General features: G+C 46.2%; 1 protein-coding gene across 1 annotated transcript in view; it reads right to left on the bottom strand.

Annotated features, from left to right (window-relative positions):
* The window catches only part of LTBP1 (latent transforming growth factor beta binding protein 1), a 1,238,788-nt gene that overhangs the window by 356,605 nt on the left and 855,303 nt on the right, over positions 1–26,880 (bottom strand). The window contains exon 19 of the mRNA XM_085612185.1: positions 16,474–16,593. Within this exon, the coding sequence (XP_085468311.1) occupies positions 16,474–16,593 (120 nt within the window). The remainder of the gene's footprint in view (positions 1–16,473; positions 16,594–26,880) is intronic.

The raw sequence follows: 26,880 nt of genomic DNA, 5'->3' as shown, positions 1-26,880 counted from the left end.
AATTCACTGTCATATTTACCAAGGGAGAGCATATGCAATTTAGCACTGATCAGAAAGTGGTAAAGTGCCCAGAGTCATAAAACCAACAAGGACAAGTCAGCAAAAATACAGGAGGGAGGCAAAAAGTTTAGGGATGACCCTGCAAAAAGGGCCATTTCCAACATGGATAGATAGATAGATAGATACAAGATAGCTAGATACATAGATAGATAGATAGATAGATAGATAGATAGATAGATAGATAGATAGATAGATAGATAGATAGATAGATAGATAGATAGATAGATAGATATAGATAGATAAAATACAGATGGCTAGACAGATAGCTAGATAGATAAAAGATAGATAGATAAATAAATAAAAATAAAGGCTGCGTATATATGTCTAACATTACCTGTCATAAAACTGATGTTTGCAGCAATGGGGCTCCTACTTACTTGACTTTCTGACAAATAAAGCAGTTCCTGAACAGATGTTAAAATGGTAACCAGCATATTTATATACTACTTGGTCCCTGCTCTAAACAGGGTTAAACAAAGCAAGAGACATGAGAAATGCATGCCATGGACAAATGAGGAGAAAGAATAGGAGAGTGACAATGGAGCCACTAAATAGGAAGCTGAAGCCCACAAAGTATATACAACATATCTCAAATAGACAGCGCAAGCGCTTTCAAGCTGAGACCGAAAGAACAGTGAAGTAACACTGTGAGCTGATAAAATCAACATTCTTACTCCCAGTACAGCTCAGCTGAAACAACAATAACTGCAACATTAAAACAGACCTGCTGCTGAAATAATTCTATTTGAACTATAGACTATCCTGTTTGTGGCGAACACCTTGCATGATTTTGTGCTATAGGAAAATAACTCAGGAGGACGGATCTCATAAAGGCTTTCTTCTGCCGGAAGCACATGGGCAAAGGTGACTCACGTCTCTCCTCCAGTCGATAGCATGTGTTTGTATATTTATATTGCAAATATACCTCATATTGGTATTGGGCTCGTTTTCTGCTTTTCTCACGTTTGATCCTCTGTTCCCACAATTTTTTTTATTTATTTTTAAAACATATTCTATTTGTCAAATGCATATATAGCGGAGCTCTGTAATCTCGAGGCTTCCGTAGCATCAAAGTACAATATCCTGACATCGACAATTTTCTCATACAATAAAGAAAAGGAATAATGGAAGGACATGCATATGAAATACAACAACATTTACAAAAGGAAACAATAAAAACAAAAAAAACCAGATAACACCCCCCACCCCACACCCCATCGCACTGTTAACCAAGCAAGAGCAACATGTGTAATCGAAGCAGTAGGCCTACGCTCGCCATGAGAAATGTCTGAGAGACACCATGCCACCCGGTACATGTATGATAAGGACCCCCCCCAGTGCAGGGGAGGAGAAGACTACAGCCCACGAAATTCCCATGCTGAAATGGGCTCCAATTCCAATCCCCTGTAATCCGCCCAGTGCTTCCAGATTTTGTAATGTTTACGCGGCCATCCCCATACAATAAAAACGGGGGCCTCCAGGCCCATGCAAAAGTCTAGTCCTGCCTTCCACACCGAGACGGAAGGGTGCAGCAGTCGCCTTCCAGGCCCTAGCAAAGTCGTGCTTGGCAAGGGTAAAGCCCAGGAGCATAAGGTGACGCTTGTAGGCGTTGCCACCTATATCATCCATAACATGCAGGAGCACTAATTTAGGAGAACGAGGGAGATCCCAACCCAGAACCTCTGATAGGCATGTTAGTACACCCCGTCAAAACCTAGCTAGCATAGAGCAATCCCATACTGTATGTATCAAAGTGCCTTCCTCACGCCGGTAGCGAAGGCATTCCGGGGAGGCCACCAAGCCAGCACTATACAGTCTGACTCTAGTAAAATAGACCCTATGGAGGTATTTAAACTGGATGAACCGAAGGCTCATAGCTATAGCCACCCCGCGAGGGGAGGCCAGGGCCTCCATCCAGTCCTCCTCCTCGAGCGAGCCCACATCATCCTCCCAAGCCCCACGGAGGCGCTGCAGAGATGGGGAGCAGTGTGTAACCAGGGACTGGTACATTTAAGATATTTTATGGTCCTGTAGGTCCCCCATGTAAACTTTCGCCTCCACTGGACTGAAGTCTGCCAGCTTCTCCAGGCCCACCAAGCTAGGGGAGAGAGTATGCAGAAATTGCAAGTATTTAAAAAATTGTGTATGCGGCATTTGAAAGTCCTTCTGCAAGCCCAGGAATGATTTCAAGACAGGCCCCCTCATAACATCCCCTAGGGTAGAGATCCCAATCATGTCCCAATCCCGGAAACCAGGCAAGGTCACCAACTGTGGCAGACGTCCATTTTGCCATAGCGGCGTCTCCCGAGTTAGGCAGTTCCACCAGCCCATCCTCTGCAGCGCCTGCCACCATACCTGGAATACCAGTTGTGTCACACTCGGCAAGCAACGCTGCAAGGGCACAGAATATAGGAGCGTGTGTAGCGAGTGATCACCCATCAATCGTCGCTCCAGTGTATACGCCGGATCTGGCCTGTCCCCATACCACCATTCATTGAGAACCAATAAGTGTGAGGCCATATAATACAAGAGAATGTCAGAGGTCGCAAGCCCCCCACAATATGTGGATAGGAAGCAGGTACAGAGAGCCACCCTGGCAACCACCCCCGCCCCATAGAAACTGGCCCAAGCTGCATTGACCTGACGGAACCAACCCGAAGATATAGGATATGGATGGTTTTGTAGCTGGTACAGCAGACGGGGAAGAGAGACCATTTTGAAGATGGCAGAGCTACCACATATAGATAAGGGCATGTGGGACAGACCTTAAGATCCCATGCACCTTGTTCCACACCGGCGCTAAGTTCCTATCCCAGGCAGTCGACCGCGAGTCAGAGAGGAGCACACCCAAATATTTCAGCCCCCCATGCACCACCTGAACCGTGGAGGCCCAGGCACCAGGGTCATCTCCTCCACCCAAGACCCACAGGGTAGACTTTCGCTCGTTCATATACAGGCCAGTAGTCTCACCGAACACCTGCATGATACGCAGCAACCTCGGGTCAGTCCTGTCCAGCTGAGTAAGAAAGAACAGCACATCGTCCACATACAAAGCTATACGGTCCGACAGTCCATCGGCCCATTCAAGGCCAGCCACTTGCGCATCAATACGCACCCATGCGGCCAGAGGCTCCATCGCCAGGGCGAACAAATATGGTGACAGGGGGCATCCCTGCCTGGTGCCTCGACGAATGGGGAAGACCGACGAGAAAGAACCCGTCACGCGTACCGACGCCGTTATGTCCATGTAGAGTAGAGTCAGATAGGACAGAAAGCAAGGTCCTAAATTCAATCTGCGTAGCAGTGAGAATAAGTACTCCCAACTCAGTGAGTCAAAAGCACGATCCATGTCTGCGAGCAATAAGGCTGCGTGGACCCCCAAAATCCCGGCTACCACGACTGCTGTATGAGCTCTACGAATATTATGGCGGGTCGCCCGCTGGGGCATAAACCCGGCTTGGTCTGAATGAACAATAGACGAGATATGGGGACAGAGACGATTAGCCAGCGCCTTGGCCAGAACCTTGGCCTCGATGTTGAGAAGAGAAATGGGACGGTGAGATGCATGGTGTTCGGGAGGCCTATCGGGTTTGTGGAAAACCACCACCTCTGCATGCCGCCAGTCCCTGGGCAGACGACCAGGCTCCCTGGCCTCTTCCACAACACTGCAATAATGAGGACCAAGCTGCTGGAAGTACCGCTTAAATAATTTGTTCGGAAAGCCATTAGGACCCGGCGCCTTACCAGGCCGCAGCTCCTGGAAGGCAGAGCACAGTTCCTCTACCGAAAATGGACGGTCCATTTCCGCACTAACCTCGTCGGTCAGAGCTCTGGGCGGGAGATCATCCAAAAACCAACCAATTACCTCTGCTGACAGACACTCCCGAGGAGCATAAAGGTCTGCATAGTATATCGCAAACCTTTCTGCAATGGCCGACGGGTCCGATATCGGTATACCATCGGATCCTATGATACCCGGGAGGACCAGGGAGCCCGATGCCCCTTGGCACAATCTATGTAAGAGACTGCTCGACTTGTCCCCCCATTGATATATCCTGCTTCGGGTTGCCAACCATGCCTGGCAGGCTTCATCTAGCAATAGGGACGAGTAATCCTGCTGTACGAATGACATTTTTAACCGACTTTGGGAATACAGTTAATTCTTCAATGATTACAAAGAAAACACACCCTTGATTTCAGATGAGTACTATTACATATTCCTGTAAAATAATGGTACGTACCCCATCCTTAAAAAGAGTACCACTAGGAGTGCCTGCATTCTTTGGGTCCCATGGAAACCATTTCCAAGGAGTAAGAGTGGTCACAGTTTTGTGGCTAGCGATTGTCAGGAATCAGTTTGCACACCTCTCAACCATTTGCAGCAGTTTGGCGGGTGAGATTTCGGGCGAGAGAGATGAATTTGTAACTGAAAAATTGCGTCCGCAGCCACACTGCTCGAGTTCTGCTCTTCAATGTAAGAGCTTTGGAACTGCAGCAGAAGACAGCATTGTCTTTCAGCGTGGAGGGCTCGCTAGTGTTCAGCATAATCAGTAATTAAAAAATAAAACAGGCTTTGTAACAGGTCCCTACCTGTGTACTATATTTATGTTCTAAATTTACATTGAGAAGCACAGGGCTCTTTCTCATCAATGTGTGCAAAGTGCCCTTTATAAAGTATGGTAGAGGCCGGGTGGCACTTTACATGCCGTCCAACTTTTATTTGAATCAAAACCAAACTAAATTTATACAATGCACGCATAGTCTTGGAGCAACTGGCTAGATGCTGGGTTAGGGCGAAGGCCATACCTCTGGTTTGCGCCCCCGTCAACTCTATTGCCAACCTGGGGTATGACCAAAGTGGATGGTACAACAGCAGTGCCTGGGTGTTGATGACCACTGGTGAGACTAGGCCAGTTACTCGCAATGATGCCCTGCCCTGTGAGGGATATACCTGGTGCTGGCAGTCCCATGGTCGGCTGCCAACCTCTTGTTCTGTTCTGCCAGTTCGTCACTCTGCTGCTCGAGTGAAGGTGACACTTACTTGAACCAGGACACGTTCCTGGACATGGTGGCTCACCCTCCCTGTGCAGTGACCATGGCCACCTGAATGTCTATGATCTCCTAGACTTCCCTTTCAAATGGCGTAGAGAACTTCCACCCTGGGTGGCGCTCCCGTATGACCACTTGACCGCCCGTGGATAACTCCAGGGTAGCTGTGTGCCCGACTGGCTCAGATGTTGGTGTCCCTCATTTTCTCTTGCATCGCGTGCACATCCAAAATTGCTGGCTGCCAGCTGGATCCAGCAGGGATGCTGTGCCTGGTACACCACCGGAGCAACAGGCTCATGGGTGCAGAGTTTGTGGTGCTATGTGGAGTCTGCTAATGTGTTCGCAGCAACTGATGAAGGCAGCACTCCGCATCCTCACCCTGCTCCACTACTATGTGGAGCACTCAATTCAATGAGTGCATAAAGCTCTCCACCTCCCTATTCGGCTGGGCCCATTGTAGGGTCACCTTTCCATGCTTAATATTAAGTGATTGCTAGTACTGCTGGAAGTTTTTGGCCCTAGAACCGGGGCACATTGTCGGTTTTGATTTGACCAGGAAACCCAAGCATGGTGAAGATTTTTTCAGGGACTGACTTTAACCCCAAAAACTGCAGAGGGCTGTTCCAGCTCCACCATCATATAGTTCAAGTGACTGTCCGCTAGCACTGTTGTAAATCGCCCATCTGGGAATCTTCCAAAGTCTATGCTGATTCGGGACCAGGGTCTCAGGCAGGGTTCCTCAGTTATTTTAGGGGCAGGCTGTGGTTTCCCACTGGTGATCATAAAGGAATGACAATCCTGCGCCTTCTCATCTATCATGGTGTCCTTTCCACGGTACCAAACTCTGTTGCACAGTCACACTTTTGTCTTCACCACTCCTTGGTGACCGTGGCAGGCTAAGTCAACCACTCTATCCCACAAGCATTAGGGCATCACAACGCACCTCCCCGCAATAGCAGTCCTTCACTGCTGGTGCTGAGTTCATCTTTGACCCTCCAGAGTTGTGTCATTATTGTCTGTTCAACAAGAGTCAATGATCCGGGCCCTTCCAGAAAATTCTTCCACTGATTCCATTAGAGTGCTTCCTTGGCCTCAGATGCACCTGTGTCGCCTCTGTGACTTTCTCAATCGACAGTGCTCATGGGCATGCATCATGCATGACTATTTGCATGAACCCTTACGCTCCCACCTCCTCTTCACTCCAGCCGTTGCCAGGCTGCTTCTGGGGTTGACGAGACAAGTAGTCAGCTGAGTTGTTCATTCCAGGGCGGTACACGATAATGAGCGAATTTGGTTGCAGCTGCACTGCCCACCGCTCAATGGGGGGGGGGCGGGGGTGTCGCATGTCGAGATGTCACCGCGAAAATTGGGGCAGGTGGCTGTGGTGTAGGTGGGTATGGCAACATGCCCATCGGATTGCCAGCACCTCTTACTCAATCTGAGCATATCGAGCCTCCATGTTCGACAGCGCTTTGCTGGCATATACAATGGCGACCCATGACCCAGCGCTATTCTCTTGCAAGTATAGTTCCTAGCCCAATAGGGCCAGCATCCACAAAAAGTTCAGTCTTGGGTCGTGGGGCAAAGTACGCCACAGTGGCATCAGCCAGCAACGCGTCTTTCACCTAGTGAAAGGCTTTGTTTAGGTGTTCCGTTCATTTCTTTTGTCTTCGTCAGGGCTTTTAGGGATTCGGACAAGGTGGCCAGGTTCAGAATGAACCGGCAAGAGTAGGTCACCATCCCAAGGAAGTTCCTCACCTCCGTGGAGATCCGGGGAGTTGATGCTTTCCTTATCGCCTGCATCTTCCTGGGGTTCACCTTCTTGGGGTCCATCCTCAGCCCCTCTCTCAAAAATACATATTCAAAGAAGTCAATGGATTCTCGTAGAAGGAACCAACTGTCCTCTCCAGTGTCACACTGATTCACATGTGGTGTTCCTCCAGTGTCTCACAAATCAGGATATCATCACTGATGTTTAGTACACCTACAAGGCCTGAGATGGTCTCACAGATGGTGTTTTCGACCATCTCTGCTGCCGAGGATATGCCAAAGTTCAGCCCCCAATATTCCTAAAGCCCATAAGTGATGAGAACGTCATTATGTAATGACTGGCTAGATCCAGCTCCCGCTGGTGGTAACCAGCATTGATGTCAGGTTTTGAGAACCAGTATGTGCAGTTGAGGTCTGCCACAATGTAGTCCATGGTCAGGGTGATATGCCATTCTCGTCAAATGGCCTTATTGGGGAGACGCATGTCACACAGAGCCTAATCACCCCAGGTTGTTTGGAGTTGGGTGCTATTACAATGGACGAGACCCAATGTGTTGGCCCAATGACCTTTTTGATCCCCTCTTGCTGCTCCAAGTTCAGCAGTTCCTCCTCCACTAATGATCACAGGTGGAATGGCACTCACCAATGTCAGAGTGCTGTGGGTCTCACAGTCTTGTCGATGTGCAGCTGCATTTTGGTGTTCTTGAGACATCCTAGTCCTTCGAACAGCTGGGGAAACTCCTGCATGATCACACATGTGCAACTCATGAATCTGCCTGGTGAAAAATACCAGCCCCAGGTCTTCAGCTGTGTGGCAACCCAGGAGGGTACCAGTGTTGCCTTCGGTTACATGGGAGCGAGCCTTTGTCGATCTACCTTTGTTCACAACCACTACTTCCATCACACCCACCAGGAGTAACATCTCCTTGCCTCCATAGGAGTAGATCCTCACTTTGGTGGGAGCCAGCTCGGGTCATGCCACTATCCTATTGAGTTGGATGATGTCCATGACATTGATAGATGCTCTCTGTGTCTATTAGGGCCCTAATGAATGTATTTCCAATCTCCAATGTGCACATGGGTGTTAGGCGCCTTTGATTGCCTTCCTTGCTCGGAAAGGAGATGGTGAACACTTCGTTATCATTGTCCTCATCGATCACTGGGCTGGCTATTGGACGGCTCCAATGGGGGCTGGTCTTCGGACTCCTCCTTATCAATGGACAATTGCAACAGGGCCACCCCAGCTTGCCTTTATCGCTGTTCTAAGTTCCCTTCCTTCACTCTGGCACACATTTACAAAGTGGTTCAGTCGTCCGAAGCGAGAGCGGTGTTCGGTGTTAAAGGCCACAGTTTACACACCTGCCCTCTAGTTGTCAAAGAGTGTTGAGGGACTGTGGTGGAGCCGGACTTCTCTGAATAGCGTCCACCTGTTCCTCATTCACCTTCACAGCCCGAGCCACGCTAGGTAGGACGGCACATTTTGCCAGAGCCACCTCCATGTCATCCACAGCGCTATTTGCCAACTCATGCCACCTTGCCAACACCACAATCTAATCGAGAGTGATACCTGGCTGGCGCAGGATGAGCCACTGTAGGACTGCCGACCTGCAGCCTTGTATCATCTCTACTCTGATCTCTGTCGGTTGGTCAATGTTGACACACGTGCTCATCAGTTTCCACATGCATGCATAGAATAAGTCAATGTTTTCATCTTCAGCTTGTCTGGCCTGTCACAGGTTAAACAGCTTGCAGTCTGGGTTTAGCTAGGGAGCAAAGTGCCTGTCCGAAGCCACCCAGAAGCGTTGAAGTCCGCCTCATCACCTGTGTTGGGCAGGTTCTCTAACAGCTCATACAGCTCCTAGCCTCCAAAGTGAAGCAGTAGCGGTCTCTTCACTATCCCATCTGTTTCTTGTGTGACGCAAAAGTAGTGCTTCAGCCTCCCAACCCATGAGCGCCATCGTGGGATGGCTGTTGCTGGGTCCAAGTGCTCACTAAAATGTGGCAATGCGATGGACGTACCCCTTTGGGATCGCTTTCCAATGGCGTAACAAGCAGCATCACTGTGTGGAGCTATTGGAGGCCGCAGATCTGCTGGGTTTAGAGCTTCCTACGACCTCATCGGCCCCGGATGAGCGAGAACACCCTGATCGGCACAATGGAGGTCAATGGCAAAGAGTGAACAGGAGAAATGCAAAATAGCCGGACTGAATCTTTTCATCACTGGACCCGAGAGGATTTTCACTTCGTCCTGGTTGAAGTGCAATCGACCGAGGGTCCCTCGAACTGGAATCTTCAGGAACACTGACAGGGCTCTGCCCCCCCCCCCCTCCTCTTCTTCTCCCTGGGGTACACCACGCAGAAGAGATGGATGGAGCAGAGGACTTGCAACGTCCGTCCTTAGGATGTGCCCAGGAGCCTGGGTGCTACACGATGCCTTGAACTCAGCGCTTGACTCGGGCGTCTTGTGAGAACAGTATACCTGCTGTGTGAGGACATGGGGACTACTCTCTCTCCGCTGTGGTAAGGGGGTTCCGGTTGGAGGGTGGTGGTTGCATATGACTTGCACTCTCCTGATCATCTGGGTTGCAAATGGAGTTTCTCTAACAACTTGTTTATCCTGGGGATCTCAATCCAAATGTTAATTGTTATCTAGCTGTCATCCTCATGCAGCATATGCCTTAATTTCTGAAACGATAAGGGCTGGGGGAACGGTGATGTTCCTCGAGTGTCTCTTGGTGCAGGTACTCCCCTCTAGGAGGGGGATCCTACACACTCGTTGTAAGTCTTTGTTCTGGTTTACTTATTCAGTTCGATGTCATGGTGCCCTTTTTTCTATTATTTTTGGGCGGGGAAATTTGAGGGTGGGGGGTCACTAGGTTTTTTTAAGCAGAGTCCCTCGCTAGGAGGGTGACATTCCTTTCCAGAAGAACACGGCGGTTAGGACTATCACTGGGAACGCTCGGGCCTGAATTCCCCTAATAAGCGCCAGCGCTTGTGGAAATACCTGCTAGATCACAATGTTCATGTAGCGGCTCTTCAAGAGACGCACCTCAAGAAGTCCGATGACCACTGGCTGCGCCATAAAGCTTATCCCCTTATATTTAGGTCTTCACATTCCTCAAAACAAAATGGGGTGGCGCTGTTGTTCCACTCAGGGGTCCCCTTCCAAGCGCAGGACACCAAAACAGACAAAAAGTGGGAGGTTCCTTATGGTCCGGGGAGAGCTTAGAGGTCGCCAATGCACTTTCACAATCCTTTACGCACCTAACATGGGCCAACAAGACTTTATTCTCTCCTTCCTTATGACTCTGGAGGATTTCGCTCGGGGGGACATTCTGCTCTTGGGAGACTTCAATTTAGTCTGGGACCGGGACATGGACACGACACACTCATATAGAGCAGCGGGTGGGACATTCGACAAGGCGCTCAGGTCACAACTTCAGCTCTTGGGGTTGGTGGATGTTTGGAGGGATGCTAATCCCATGCTACGTGACTACTCGTTCTTCTCTCACTCCTACTCACATTTTCATAAGCCAATCCCAGCTCCCTTCGATGTTACAAACCCAGTTTCACCCGATTTGCCTATCGGAACATGCCACCCTAGAAATGTCGATCACTTGGCCGAACCCACGCCCAAAACATGCAATATGGTATTTCCCCAATTTCCTCTACAGGGATAGACTTTTACGTGATGACCTTAGGAAGTCCATTAAGGAATTCCTTGAGCAATATGACCCTGAGGCTACTTCCCATGCAACTACCTGGGACGCCCTCAAAGCAGTAGTCCGGGGTAAGTGCATTGAGTTGGCCACTACATTAAGAGCTCAGCAACGCGAGGAACGTCTGCGGCTAGAACAAGACTTAGTGTCTGCAGAGCAGGCCCATAAGGCCAGCCCCTCTGCTCAGGCACTGCGAAAAGTCACGGCCCTAAAGGGAAAACTACAGGCTATCTATACTAATAGGGCAGAAAAACACATCTTACTTCTGCAATCTAGGGGATATGAGGGTGGGAACAAAGTGGGGTCCTTGTTGGCTCGCCAATTGCGAGCTAAGCAGGAACGAGAGTATTGCAAAAGTATTGTGCACGAGGAGGGCGTTTCTCACAAGACGGAGGAGGGTAAAGCGCAGGCCTTTGAGAAATTCTACAGAACTCTTTACACTTCCGAACTCCCGAGGGTCTATGACCAATTGGGTTATCTGGATCCCCTCGACCTCCCGCAAGTCGGGGCTGAGTCTAACGAAGATTTGACGAAACCCATATCCGCTGAGGAAGCTCCTGGGCCGGATGGCTTCTCAGCCCACTTCTATCGTACCTTCGCGCCGGAGCTTGTGCCCTTTTTAACTATTCTATTTAGCCTCTACGCAACAAGTCACTCCCTCCATGGTCGAAGCGATAGTGGCAGTGATTCCCAAGCCTGGTAAGGATCCCACAACTTGCTCTTCTTATCGCCCGATTGCTCTTCTGAACCTAGATGCTAAAATCTACTCTAAGGTCCTGGCCACTCGTCTCAAAACAATTCTCCCTGGTCTTATAGATCCGGACCAATCCGGATTTAGTAAGGGACAACAGACCCGCGATAACCTGCGACGTAACATCCATATCATTGAAAAGGCCCGTAAGAAAAACATTCCAGCTGCGCTTCTCTCGCTAGATGCAGAGAAAGCATTTGATCGCGTGGAATGGTCTTTTTTGTTTCAAGTGCTCCAGCGCTTTGGTTTCAACGAGACCTTTATAGGGATGATTCGCACCAATTCTCACTCTCCCAACTCTCGGGTCCTTTTTAATGGAGTTGCTTCTTCACCCTTTGGCCTGGCTCGTGGGACGAGACAGGCTGCCTCTTATCCCCCCTCCTTTTTGCTTTGAGCATAGAACCCCTGGCACATAGGATCAGAGGAAACCCAGAGATTCATGGGATACATTTTGGTACAGACGACCATAAAATGTTGCTATTTGCCGATGACGTGCTTCTCCCAGTCTCCGATCGCTTTGTCTCTCTACCGGCCATCTACGGCGAGCTGAGGTCGTTTGAAAGGGTAGCGGGGTTTAAGATTAATTTGGCCAAATCCTTCTTAGTAAATCTAACAATATCAAAAGAAGAGTGGCGACAGGTAGAAGGGGCCTCGCCTTTTCGCTGCACTACTAAAGAGATCACCTACCTAGGTGTTAAGTTCACCCCTCATATATGAGATCTCTATAAGTCTAACTCCCCCCCCCCGTTCTACAGCATCTGAAGATTGATCTGGGCAAATAGAGTATGACATATACGACCTGGTTGGGCAGGATTAACGCCATCAAGATGAATGTTCTCCCACGCCTGCTGTACCTCTTTCAGGGGTTACCTATTCCGGTGGAGAAGGGTTTGTATAGAGAGGTACAATACATGATTCTCAAATGTATTTGGCAGAGAAAAAGGGCATGACTTCCCTATAATCTGCTCATAAAACCGCGCAAGGAGGGCGGATTAGCCCAGTCCTATTACAGAGCAGCACAATTGCAGGTAATCACAGAAATGTCGTTGCGGGCTTTGGAGAAGCACTGGCTTCATATAGACAGACAGATAACAGGGAGCAGCATCTGGGATCTTCTGTGGAAGCCAAAGCAGGACAGACCACTTAACGCTTATATTAGCACGCCTACATCCACCACCCTAAAGGTTTGGGATATACTTACTAAGAGAGTGCATCCAACGACCTTCCCCTCTCCCTACATGCCCTTACACTTTAATGCGGCATTCCCCTCTGCGCTACTAGAAGGTCCCTTTGAGGCTTGGAGGGTGGGAGGTTGCCACATGATATCTCACCTGTTTGACAGCGGAGAGTTCCTCTCTTTTCAGGAATGTAAGAAGCAATTCACATTGACTGCTAAGGAAGAATACCACTATTTACAGCTCAAACACTGGGTGCTGCAGCCCCTGATGCGGCTGGCCGCCACCAGGGAGCTACTCCCTATCAAGAAGTTTGCTCAGTCTGGATCCACATCCAAGGGTGGTATCTCCTTCTTATATGCTCTCACACAAGCAGCGAGCCCCAGATCGACCCAACGTTTTAAACACTTTTGGGACGCGCTCTTGACTACCCCCTTAGCAGATAAACACTGGGAACATTTAGGTAGAGTTATAGTGAAATTCAACCGCTCAATGTACCTCAGGGAGGCACACTATAAAATCATGTATGATTGGTAACCTATACCCTCAGAAACTTCTCAAGATTTTTCCCCACTCGTCGGACAGATGCTGGAGGGGTTGTGGTTTATTAGGTGACTTTCGACACATATGGTGGGACTGCCCCTCTATACAGCCTTTTTAGAAGGAAATCCTATCCCAGATTAAGCTTATCCTGGGTTATCCTATTCCCATCTCTATGGAACATGTGTTCTTAGGGGTTATAGACCCAAGTTGGAAACGCCAAACACAGTGTGACAAATATGTTCTGTGGCTTTGTTTAGGGGCGGCCAAGATGGCAGTTGCCGCTGCGTGGAAAAAACAAGAGACCCCCTCTTTAACCCAATGGCATGCGAGACTATGGAGGGCTTTGGCGATGGAGCGCATGGCTGACATAGTGGATGACACCAGGAAAAGCTACGACTATATTTGGTCTCCGCTAGTGAACTACTTATTGGAAGGGCTCCCTTTGGTAGTCTGCGCTCCTCGGCTAACGGCCCTCAACCTATTCCATCTAATCACACTACAGCTGCTGGGGCATGACCACCTGAGCAGACGCCCCAGTAACCCAATCCTTATGCTCAATTTATCTTAATTTGCACCATGACATCATAGTTACGGTCGTTTTTTAGGTATGTTTAAGTTTCCTTTTCATGTTACTCTCTTGGGAGGGTAGACTGATGCTCAGAAACATTGACCGGGAAGCAACATGTTTTGATGACACTGTTTTTTTCCTACAACGTTTATTCGCCACGGACCTTGTGGAAAAGCTGTAACCTTCATGTGAGAACTGTAACTCCGGGCTGAATCTTCTTATGAATGTTGTTCCCTATGTAATGCTTATTATCTCACTCTCCAAGGAAAATTTCAATAAACAGATTTTGAAATAAAATGTTGCAATGCCATGACGATGAGTGGGTGCACAGAGAGGGGATTAAAGGAGTGGAGTCTCTTGTTGTTGCGAAATTATGCTAGTCACTCTGCGGTCAGGATGACTTCAGTAACTGCCCCAGCCTAGGCAATCATGTAGGCAGCTGCTGTGTGTGCCAAACAATCGCCAAACCAATTGCCCTCACCTTCTGGGCACCTCCATGTCGGTGCCTGCCACGTGCTGTATTTAGGCTTGCGATCACATTGGGTGAAGGTCAGAGAAGTTCTCAGAAAGGCTAAAGCTCACTGCCAAGAAAGTGTCCTTCTTACTCCTTCATTGTCTTTTATTGTAAGTCGTCAATAGTCTTCCTTCCCGCCAGACAGGAGCGAACACTAAGCCTGTCTACAGGGGGCGGACGCATAACAAGTTCCAACCCAGGTATACTGGTCATTATGGTTAACATGTTGCTCATATCTGACATGATTGTGGCCATGGCAGGTTCACGGCATCAATGGCATTATGTTGGGCACCTCTGGAATAAAGGAAGCCATGCTTGCTGTAGAGCTGTTTATCATTAGCATATTGGTGGCCACCCTTTACATAATGAGTCGTCCTCACTATTCTCTGTGCACCCTTGGCATAATGGGGGCCATGACATAAATGTAGACCTCCTAGTATATTGTGGATATCCTTGGTATAATGGTGGCCATCCAGGGGAATAGGAATAACAATATTTACAAAAAGTAATAGTCATGGCATAATGGTGGACACCTCTACCATAAAATGGGCATTATAGGCATAGGTTGGGCATCACTGAATCTGGTGGGTACCCGTGGTTTAGGGGAAGCACTCCTAGCATATGCTTATCATACAAGGGCTTGTAAAGCTTAAAAAATTTCCATACCAATATTTGTTTTTGAAAACTTGTTTTTATTGAAGGCACTGCATCAGAGGATGTCATTAACATTTGTCATATCTATACTTTTGCATCATAACAACCCTTTTGTTGTGGTTAATTGTGTACATGAATTTACATCACCATCACTGCAAATGAGGTGGATTACTGTATACCAGTGTGCTTTGAATTAGAATAGTAACCACAAACATGAACAAAAGAGCGAAAACAACAGTTAAAAGTAAGAAATACTTCCCACACTACCCCCCGTCCATACTAATAGTTGATGAAAATTCAGGGATAAATCTTATGTATTTACTAAAAATAAAAGTTCACATTTTGGGGCGTAGATAGTTGTATACAGACAACAGCAGGCTTTTATTTGGAGAAATTACATTTTGTTATCTGAAATACAAACACGGTATTTGCTGATGTCAGTTTGTGTTGTGTCGTGGAGCACTTGCTGTTATTGCTGCTGCTTCATAATTCACATTGATGCATTTTACTATCAAGTATATAGTATTTTATGACACCATCATTACTGCTGCCTGTGCCTAAAGAACTGGCTTAAGCTATAGCTTATGCATCTGTCTGAACCTGATTCTGTAACGAGCAGTAGTTATAGTATCAGAGCGTGTAACGCTTGTTGAACCTGATGTACAGGCTTGATGACTATGGTCTGAAAGTGCCACACGTGTTTAACATTAGATTTTTTCACCCTTGTCCTTTTCAAGTAGATTCTCCGCCACAACATACGACTGATAATCTAATTTGAAGATTCAGGATAATAAAATAAAAGGAAATCCATTTGGATAGGAAAGATACAATACATATCTTCCAAAAAAGACAGGAAGGGGAAAAAGCGTTTAAAACACAACAACAACGCAGTGCCATTACAACGCAGGCACTACAAAAAACGAGTCGATACCACACCTTCCCTTACAACACAAGTCATTACAACGTCTTGCTTTATGGAACTCAGTGTTGAAATCCAACACCTTCCTTAATCTTGCACTGTCTGAGGTTGGAATAGTAAAATATACTATTCCAAACTCCAGCACTTCCCTAAAGCAAGTCGCTGTAACGTCTTGTGTTGTAATGGAACGCGTGGTAAATACGCATTCGTTGTATAGCCTGCGTTGTAAAGGAACGTATTGTAAACGCATGCGTGAATACGTTGCCTATTGACAAGTAGTCATGTCAAACTCAATACCCTGCTCCAGTGAACGTCCTATAAAACCAACAGGTGTTAAGTGAAATTGTACTGAAAAGGCAGTGTTTTGTGACATTGTTTCAGCATTCATTAGGGTGGTTAATCTCTTCCCCATTCAATACCCAGTTTCAGAGTTCACCAGTCACCACTGAGTAAACCAAAATGGGATTCTAGAGTTCCCTGCCTTTTCCTTCTGAATCCTTTCCCCCTCTTATCCCAATGCTGCACCCCTAGGGGTTCCGTCTAAGGGCTGTACATAGAGTCATTTAATTCACAGTGGGCATATAACATGTAATACCAGAACAGAACAAGACATCATTTCAGATCCTGTCTGATAATTATGCCTTAGCTTAATGTTACGGAGGGAAAAAAAAGGAGCAAATATGCCACTGCTTTAAGTTAGAACAGAAAAGATACAAAAAGAGAAATCTAAGTTAGCAAAAACTACACTTACCTAGACATTGCCCATTCAAACCTCTGTATCCATCAGTGCAGGGAACACATGAGTAAGCCCCGGGAGAGTTAATGCATCTGTCAGACGGGCAAGTGCTCGGAGTCAGGCATTCATCAATATCTGAGTAAAGAAATATAGGTCAAAACCATAATTCAGGAAGAAGAATGGGCTTAGCTTTAAAACTCGCTCCCTCACAACCCAGTTCAGCAGGTGCTTTGTTAAAAAACAGCTATGCTTGCAATGGTGCCACCACGACTGACAAAGACACTCTCCTCAATAAGACAATTAACCTATTTTACATCATGTGTTCCTTTAGAAAAGTAGTTATTCCATTAGAGTCCATAATCCTCTGTTGCACTGCAGCTATATTTGATTCAGGGTTTCTGAATACGTACATAAGCTTGTGAACACGTTTTATGTATCTGCTATTTTAAGTCTTAGCCAACAGTAACCATCACAGTGTGCTTGGGAAATAGATTGTATACTGCAAATTGACATCGTATTGGTGGTGCACTTTTTTTTGCCTTTCTTCATTTCTTATCCTTTATTTTCGTAAATGCATTTTAACCAATTTTGTATGTACAGTAAATTCATCACTGATTACAAGGTACATAGGTCCTTGATGGCAACAAATTTCTTTCTCTGAGTCTCAATAAATATCCCTAGAAAATAAGCAATATCCTGGCCACTGATTGGGTAAGGCCAATTAAGGATTTAAATAACAGCATAGACAGCCAATGATGCCTCGAGGATCACAGCCCTATATGGGATGAGAGCATCTAGAATAGGTCACTCTCGCCAACGCATCAACAACACAATGAGCAGAGTGAGCTATTGGCTACAATTAATATGTCTTTGGTGGCTTCAATGAATGCCCTTACATGGCAATCAGAGAAACTAGAATTGCAACTAGATCTGATTCAAGCCCTAGCCACTTCAATTGCTAGGTATGAGGCCAGATTTACCAACATGGAGCAAAGGGAGCCATGCGCCAGTCCAGCAGGAAATGAAAATACACCATGCGACTGCCATAAAATAGGCGAAAAATCAAGCATTTTACCAGAGGTATTAGCTTCTATGATTTCAGAGTGGAAACTAGCTTTCCAACACCTCGACAAACCAGGCACAAACCTTTCCTGCAACTTTGGATCCGGCAAACCTACTACCAGAAAAAGCAAAATAAAAACGTGTTACTGCCACAGGATGCCCGATGGATCCTGTAAATCGATTTTCAGAGAAAACAGCTAATCCAGACTTTTTGATAGGGGGCACGACAGACTTAGCATCAAATGCATCTCTCCCTCCTCTTGCCTCAAAACAAAAGCCAACAACTAATTGCTCTGATATTTCTAGGACAACCATTTATAAAGATGCTCCTCAAGGATCTACACCCCTCAATAAACCAACAGTGGAAAAAAACTCTCCTAACATCAATGAGGATAATACTACAGAAAAGGATTACCAGTGGACAGGGGTACTCTCAAAAAGATAAAAAAAATCAATAAAAAATGCTAAAAATTAATCAGCAAAAGGGCAAATGAATAACCTACTCTCAAACGAACAAGAGACCAATTACAGTGAGGCATGCAATGTTTAAACCCTTTTTAGGGCAAGGGGAGTAGGTAAGAAAGTTGCAGAACCCCAGAGAATACTCCAACGTCCAGCTATTTTGGAGACCGGATTATCGTCAGTCGGTTATAGAGCAGTTTCCACTAATGAGCAAAGCTCACCGACGACACCCTCTCTATTGCATGCTCAATCAGCTCCTACACGACCTGCCACTGTCCATCTAAATGAAAGTCCAGGACTGCAGCTGGGTTATAACACAAACGCGCAAACAAATGAAGAATCCGCATACACAGCACACCTAGATGGTAGCGTTAATGGGCAGGAAGACTTCCCCGGTTACCTACTAAAACACTCGATAAATTGCAACTTCAAGCATATGGAAGGATTTTTAGACTACCACAATATACAAGAGGCTGCATGATCAGATTAGAACTTTGTTTGGAGGCTGGAAAATAGTCTAATATAAGTGCCTTCTTAAATTATCCCTATAGGATTATCAATGCCCCACCTAACACCTTGAAATCTGCTCTTCAACAGATCTTTACCCAATAGAAGAATCCTTGGTCGAATTATTTGAATAAATCAGTGGACTCTTTCCAAATAGACGGATCTGTGCTCAATAACAAATTGTTTTTGCACCCAGCACTTAAAACGATCCTGAAAAGACAAGTAAAATCACAGTCAATGTTAATTGATTTGGCCAAATTAAACTGCACTCCACTATTTGAAGCAGTGGCTACATCATACGCCAATCATCACCCGCATTGTGTGCAGTGTTCGGTCGGAAAGATATGTTTAAGACAAATCATGGCTGCAAGGTTGATGTGCCTACAAACTAAAGACATGAACCCAAAATGGCATTCCTTTTCCACGATAGTTAAGTGATGAAGACTGCGGATATAAAAAGGAAACGTTTAACCACCATCTGTGTTGCTGCCCTGCACTATTGAATGCCTGTCGCATCCTGCTAAAACCATTGTTCCTCACACACAAGATACGAACCTGCAAAGAGGCAACAAACTTCGTTTTTAATATAGCGGAGCCGTGTGACATGGCGAAATTTGGCAAATACATCAGTGTGCTACAAGTATTACTTAAAGAAACTAACAAGTCTGATTACCGCTCCTACTGAAAATACCATGGGGCATATTCACAAAGTAGTGGCGGTGAGAGGCGTTAGCCTGCTTGGCTTAACGCCTCTCACCACCACTTCGGAAATGCCAGGCTGCACCCTATTCACAAGAGTGTGGTGCAGCCTGGCTTTACCCCATCGACGGCGCTAAGTCTCACGACTTAACGCCAAAACAGGCACCCTTGCACCAGAGCGCAAGGGTGTCTGCGGGCAGGGAGGTTTGTTTATGCACAGGAAAGTGTCCCTTCCTGTACATTAACAAACCGAAAATGACAGTTTGCTTTTTCTATGTGTGCTGCTACATGCAGCACACATTGAAAAAGCAAAAACGAGGAGAAATAAAGCTTTTCGCCTCGTTTAACCACCTTAAGCCCTGATTTTTCTAGGTCTTAAGTTTGGCACTGCCACCTATTATCGCCGCCCTTGATAATAGCCAATAGCGTCAAACTCAATGGGTGTTGCGGTGGTATGCCCACCGCAACACCCACTGCACGCCCCCTTTCACCCTAAGTTTAGCGTGAAAGGGGCCCTATTCTCAAGGCAGCGTTAAGCCACTTAACGTGGCTTTAAGCCACGTTAAGTGAGTTAACGCTACCTTGAGAATAGGGCTCTGGCCCTATCACCATAGGAACGTCAAAAAAAGTGATATTCACGTGGTGATAGGGGCTTGTGAATATGCCCCCAAATCTATACATTTTTATGTTTTATATGGCTATTTTTGGTATGCGTTTGGATAGATCCTTTTAATGTTTCTAATAGCCTTGCTGCCAGTACATGATTAGACAACTATTTGCTTTATGGTATTAAGTGTATATGCAATATATGCACTGTTTGCACAGTTAAGCTTTTTTTGCGCAGTAATAAGCTGGTATTTAGCCACGGGTTTTATTTATGATTCCCAATTTTTTTATAGCATTTATTTAAAATCGGCCCTACCTGCGTTCTACCACTTAGTTTGTCTATGCTTGTCTTTAAAACCATATGCACTATATGTACAGTTTGCATACCTAAGCTGTTTTACAAAGTAATTAGCTGGTTTCTAGCCATACGTTCTGTTTATGATTCTCACTTTTTTATGGCATTTATTTAAATTCAGCCTTTACATGTGCTATATCCCTGAGATCATTTATGCCTGTGATAACTTTTGTGATAATAACTTTTATTGCATTCTTCATTGGATAAAACTTGAATATTTTTTGCCTTATGCACATATTTTGTAATGATTTTAATTATTTTAATTAATTATACAATAAAGGAATATTGACTGACTTGGAACAGCATATTTTACCTAAGGTTACCTAACAGTTAAGTTGAGTGCATCAACAATATGTATGAGGTTCAGAGAGATCTCCCTGAAAGGCTAACTGCTAACCAATAGCATTGCCTATGTAAGGGGTGCCTCAAAATGGACTTTCTCTATTTCTGTCAAAAGCTGGATTAGGAACTTCCTGAGGAAATATTATTTATTGCAATTTGTAGAGCGCCATGGCCTTACACTAATGGGGCCCTCATCCTCACTCATTCAAGGTAATTTTTCTAATTTTGTCAGCAGTAACAGCAAGGTCATGAGTCCATCAACAGATGACATCCCTGCTCAACAGGATATCTATTTGCTGACCTTTCTTGTCTCCTGCAAAGCTTTGCTCTCTCTCTTCACTTCACCCACATCTCCTTCCAGCCCGCTACAATTGTCTCTCCTAGTTTTCTTCTCTACGTCTGTCTTTTCCCGATCTACCCACTTCCAATCTGTATTAACTATGCTTTAGATGTGGGAACAGGACTGCCATCTTGATGGTAGTTGAACACATTGATTATACATATCTGTTGCTGACCTATCCACATCTCCAATGAGCTGCAGGTGGTGGTCCAGTGCCTGAGAGCACAGGACCACCTGCAGGTGCTACAAAGAGTTACAGCAAGACAAGTTTTAGATGGCCCAGAAATGGGGGGAAATGTGTAGCTCGGAGTAAAGAAAGGATTGTACTACACTACTGAAGGCCAGTGCTTTAAATAGGCTGGTAGTGCGCGGTAGGGAGTACCGGGACTTTTTTTATTTTGAGAGGGAGGGTACCGGAACGTCTCAAGAGAGATGTAATACTTATAATTGGAGAGTACCTGCACTTCTCTGAAACAAGCAGGTACTTCACTCAAAAATACTTTCTATAGGTAGCAAATGGGGCTTCCTCTCATACGCAAATATGTGGTATAGTATTTACACTAAATAGGAAGTAAGAGTTGCCGGGGCGGCGACGGGATTGGACTGGACTCTGGAGGGCGGACTCATCATGTTTCCCTCTATGCGGATGACATTTTGTTGTATCTGTCGGACGCCGTGGTGGGCACATCGACGGCCTTGCAAATACTGGACGGCTTTCCGGGCTTCTCGGGTCTGCGGGTCAACAGGACAAAGACATATCTGTTCCCGGTGGCAGGCCCACTTCCTAGACCGGACGCTCTGAGTGCTGATATCTTATGGGCCCAGAACACATTCAAGTACCTAGGTATACATATTTTCCATTCGCTTGATGATTTGAAGGAAGGTAACCTTGGTGGAGTGTGAGCTTGTTACGTGCCTGTGTTTACTTTTGGCGTACGTTGCAATTGCCGGTAATGCCCCAGATTTCCCTATCTAAAATGGTTATGCTCCCACGCTTGTTGTATTTCGTCGTCAACCTCCCGGTCCTTATGCCTAGTGGTTGGTTCCGCCCTCTGAACGCCCCATTGAGGGACTTGGTGTGGGATGGCACATGCCCTAGGGTGTCCCTCACGATGTTACAGCGTCCAGTCGCCGAGGGAGGGTTGGGAGTGCCAAACTTTGAACATTACATGTTGGCTGGTCAACTGCAGTGGCTGGCGCAATGGATAGAGGACGTGAACGAGGATGGCACGTTCTTGTCACTTCCGGCCTCCTACCCTAGTTTAGTAGTGGCAAAAATGCTGCTCCCAACGACGCCCACATTGTACTTCTCCTTGCTGCACAGCCTTTCAAGCCTGGCGGAGATGCCAGAGTAAAAACCGGTAGGCCGCTAGCTACACCCCTAGGCTGCCTCTTGTGGGTCTGCCACATGGCAGCCCCCAGTCTGTCTTCACGACTGAGCAACTGGACACTTGAACAGATGCAGGGCTGGATACTGTAGGGGACTGTTTGCTAGATAAGACCCTACTCCCATTCGACAATCTGAGGGAGGACTGTGGCCTACCACCGGGCCAATTCCTGCATTATGAGGCCCTGACTCGTACTTTTGCACAGTTATGGGGTGCCGGGAGAAACGAACCGGAGACACACCCGGTGCTCCATGCCTTGTTCACGCTTGGGACAGTGGGGCACCTGGTGAAGTGTTTTTATGTGGCCCTTCAGGAGGCGTTTGTACGCCCCTTGGTCCAGCTGCGGGCCAAATGGGACGAGGCCGGGGGCAGGGTTTTAATGGACGTGGATTGGCGGAGGGTCTTGTATTATCCCAAGAAAAAAATCTCTCGCAACTCATGTCTTAAATATATACAGTTTAATTATACACATATGGCCTATATGACTCCACACCGTCTCAATGTGACATATGGAGGGGAGGTTCGTCCCTGTTCCAGATGCTCCCACCCAGACTTGGACTTTGGCCATATGGTTTGGGATTGTGGAGTCCTGAGGCCCTTTTGGGAGGCGGTACTTGGTAAGCTGGCAGTAGTGCTGGGCCGAGATTTATCTTGCACACTACCGACGTGCATTCTGGGGCTTTTTCCCAGGCCGCCGAAGCGCAAAGTAGGGAATAGGCTAATAGATCTGGATTTGAGGTCGGCAAAACGCAGCATTGCTATGGAATGAAAATCGAATAGGGGGCCGTAGTTTGAGACCTGGCACAGAGACGTCATTACATGGGCTGGGGCGGAAAGTAGAGCGCTCAGCTGGGAGGAAGCTACAGGTATGAGGAAACCTCCCATTGCAGGCCAGTGGAGGGAAGTGCTGGCGACCTGCGAGAACCCTGACAGGCGGGAGACGGATGAGCCGGGTTTAGATTTAGATTCCGGCCCGGTCAACACCCCTTAGCGACTTAGACTGCACTACCTAACACAACCTTGACGGGATTGGGGAAGTGGCTTTCCTGTTGCCAAAATCATGTATGGGGGATTATTTGCTGTCCACTTGCAGCCGAGATGGGGTGGATGTACTTGCAGCTGGGGATCCCTTACCCGTGCTGTATTGTTTGCCTCCCTCTGTGTCACTTTATTACATTGTGCCCCTATCACACGCTAGCATTGATGTCTATGATACATTTCCCACTCTCTGCATAAGGTCTCTTTTTGTTTATCTTAGTTCTTTCATTTCCTTGTTTCAGTTGGGTTATTGTTTTTTGGTTTTGTCATTCTGTTGGGAATGCTCTCAGACGACGGATGTTGCATTCTGTAATCCAAGAACGTTATATTGGTGCAGAGACCTGTTGGTGGGCACTCTCACCATGTGTATTATCCAGCACGAACTATGCTGAAGCAAGTACTGAGGAACCTGGTCTGACTCTGGAGGTGGTAGATCTCTGCTGGAGCAATGGCTATGCAGCACCCATGTGGGTGTAACGTAATGTATAGCGGATAATCAGTTTCTTTCAATTGATTGTTAATATGGACGCTGAAAGCTGTTTTTCAGTCCTATATAGTTGATGCCCTTGAATTACTTGCGATTTAGATTGTTGTGCTTTCATATACGAATTGTACTATAAAATCTGCAAAATGACAATAAAGATATTACAAAAAAAAAATAGGAAGTAGGAGCTGTCCCTCAAACGTTGGCTGCCAAGTCAAATGGCAGGCACTATGAGCTGATGGAGCACTGTTGACTGAAAACAGGTTACATTTTAACAAAGTGAAATACAACACTTGCAAGAACAAATGACTTTCTTTTTCACGAACTTGGACTTTCACACGTCCTCTGAATTATTCTGTAGGTCAGACAGATTCAGAAAGAGAAGTTTTATGAACTATAGTGATACCACATAAGAACAGATTTTAGTATATGCTTCAATGGGTGGATTCTCAAGTCATTCATCTTTTCAGAGTTTCAAGGGCTTCTTCCACAACTCGATCATACCAGTTCAGCCACATTTTGCGTTTATAATTTAAGTTATTATTGTTGCAAATTAGAACGCGCCCAGAGTTGTCTCTTGAATCTCCCTGACTCTGCTCTTGGGCGAACAAGCTCGGTCATGTCCCATAACAACTCAAATTAAAGAAAACATGTTATATCACCTGTGTCATTAATGATTTAAACAACTTCTAAACTATTTTGTTTTTCTGCTGACCTGCACTTATTGATATTAGATTTTAGCTATTTTCCAACTGCATAAGACATTCGACCACGCTTCATATGAACTCTGTAATTCACAGCAGATCCAAAAACCACAATTACATATGTGTGCCATTTACACACATATCAATACACGATTCAACTTTGGAGTCATAAAACACAGGAACACTCAATATTCGAAATTCAATTTACTTAGATTTTTAAGTTGCTACATCTGTAGTTTCAATCCTAGATGCCAAGGTGTGAGCAAGCACAGCAGTAACCACAGTTTTCAGCCTCCAGTGTCTCTGGCAGCCATGCCTAAAATACCTAAGGGTTGCCAAATGATGCTGAGCAGACAGACCTTCGATCTTGTTAAAGGGATGAATCTATAAAAGTAGAAATCTGGAAATCATTAAGCCAAAATAATGTCTCCTATATAACCACTTTTTAGATCTTGAATCATACTCTAATTCAATATCAATGACGCAAGTCATTGTAAGAACAACTTGATTGTTTGTCTGCATCTTTCAGTATAAGAAAGGTCCGATACGCAAAGATATGATCTACAAAAAGTGGTTGCAAATTGCACACAGAGGGGCATATCATCAACGCGTAGCGGTAAATATCGCAAGCCGCGCTTAGCGCGAATTTGATTATCGCCGTCTATCGCAGGTTTACATCGCCGTGTTAGCGGCGTATTAACAACGCTCTGCCAACAGGCGATGTACAAACCAGCGATAGACGGCGATAATCCTCATTAGCGTGTGAAATCCAGCGATGATTTCACACACTAATGAAAATATTGATAATAGGGGAGTGTGGACGTAACCAGACGATCCACCTCCCATAGAAAACATGGCTAAGTCAACTTTCAAGCAGGCGTAGGAATACGGCTATAACCGCGGTTTGCATGAACTATTAAATTGCAACGCGGTTCCGGGGCTGCCTTGTAAATACTGCGATGTCGTGTTAGTGACATCTTTCATGTTGTTTCATGGCAGGAACGCCTACTTTGCATCTGATTAGCGATGTATATCGCTAAGATGCAAAGCGTCACGGAAACGGCAGCTAACATGCGCTAATGCATGTTAGCGCCGCCTTGATGATTGTGCGATAAATAAATCGCCGCTTTTTCGGCGCTATGTGCCGAAAAAGCGGCGTTATGTCCCTTGATAATATGCCCCAGAGTTTTTACCAATCGGTTCTGATTTTTTAAATGACCTTCGTACTAACAGGTCGGTTAATAAACACATCGCTATTCGGAGTGGGTTGCAATGCAACCTACCTCATCTATATTCACGAGGTAGGTCAAAAAAGAGACTCACTCCGATTCAATGCTATAACTGGGATGGTGGCCTGCTGGGACACCTTTCCTTTTGCAAATGGGTTGCCACCTTCTTTTAAGGGTTATCATGTTAGCTTATAAGAATCCAAAACATGCCCAGGTGCCTACTACCCATCAGAGTAAGGTGATAACATAATCCCTTCTTAAAGGGAAAATTAATTAATGCGTTTTTAATGTTGTGTAAAATTAATCATACCGTATCAATGGCATGCTTCTGTATAGACAAAACCTGTCAAGTCAGTTTTAGGGCAAGAACACTAAAATAATACTTTTCCTATGATTCACCTTCAAGTTATGGAGACCTAAGTCTGAGCAGCTACAAACAAAGGCTGCCCTTTGTGTGCCTAGTGAAATATACAGAAATTTGATCTTGGCATCAGGGGCTGTTCCTCCATAGGAGAGTAGGGGCACTGACCCCTGTTCCCAGTGCTGCCATGTTCCAATACTGACTCTGTGTTTGAAAGAAAAAAAAAATCCAAAATACTTTATCTGTACCTGACCAGGCGTCCGCAAGATATTCATCATTGCTTCCACTACATGGGGGCGGGACTACTACCATGCCGGATAGCTCTCTCCCAGCAGTCGGTGTGATTGGAGCAACAAGCTGAAGGCTGTATCACTGTCTGAACTGCGCATGTCAGAATGGCCGATATATTGTTGTGGCCAGCCTGACATGCGTAGTTCAGGCTTTAACACTCAGCACTGTCAGGGAGCTGGGGAAGCAAATACACAGTCCCATCGGTTCACGATGGAGCGCTGTATTCGCTTGTCCCAGACAATCCTTGCACAGTTCTTATGCTGTTTACTACTATAGACAGCATAAGAGCAGTGCTTGGATTGGCTGGGTGGAGACTAGAGGCGTGGCAATTTAGTTTCCACGAACCCTGCATGCACTCCATTACAGCCAGGCAGCCATCGGCCCTCAAGTGTATTAAGAAGATGATTGTCGAGATAAAAAATTTCCGAGGGCCTAGTAACTAACCCGCTGCCATTTTGTCTACCCATTCTCCCTACCCAACCCTCATCTCTCCTCTACTTTTTTGTCACACATCCAACCCACCCTCTCTCGCTTTATTTACCACTTTGTCTAGC

This window comes from Triturus cristatus, chromosome 6 (genome assembly GCF_964204655.1).
Source record: "Triturus cristatus chromosome 6, aTriCri1.1, whole genome shotgun sequence".
NCBI lineage: Eukaryota > Metazoa > Chordata > Amphibia > Caudata > Salamandridae > Triturus > Triturus cristatus.
This window is presented reverse-complemented; position numbering and strand designations above follow the sequence as displayed.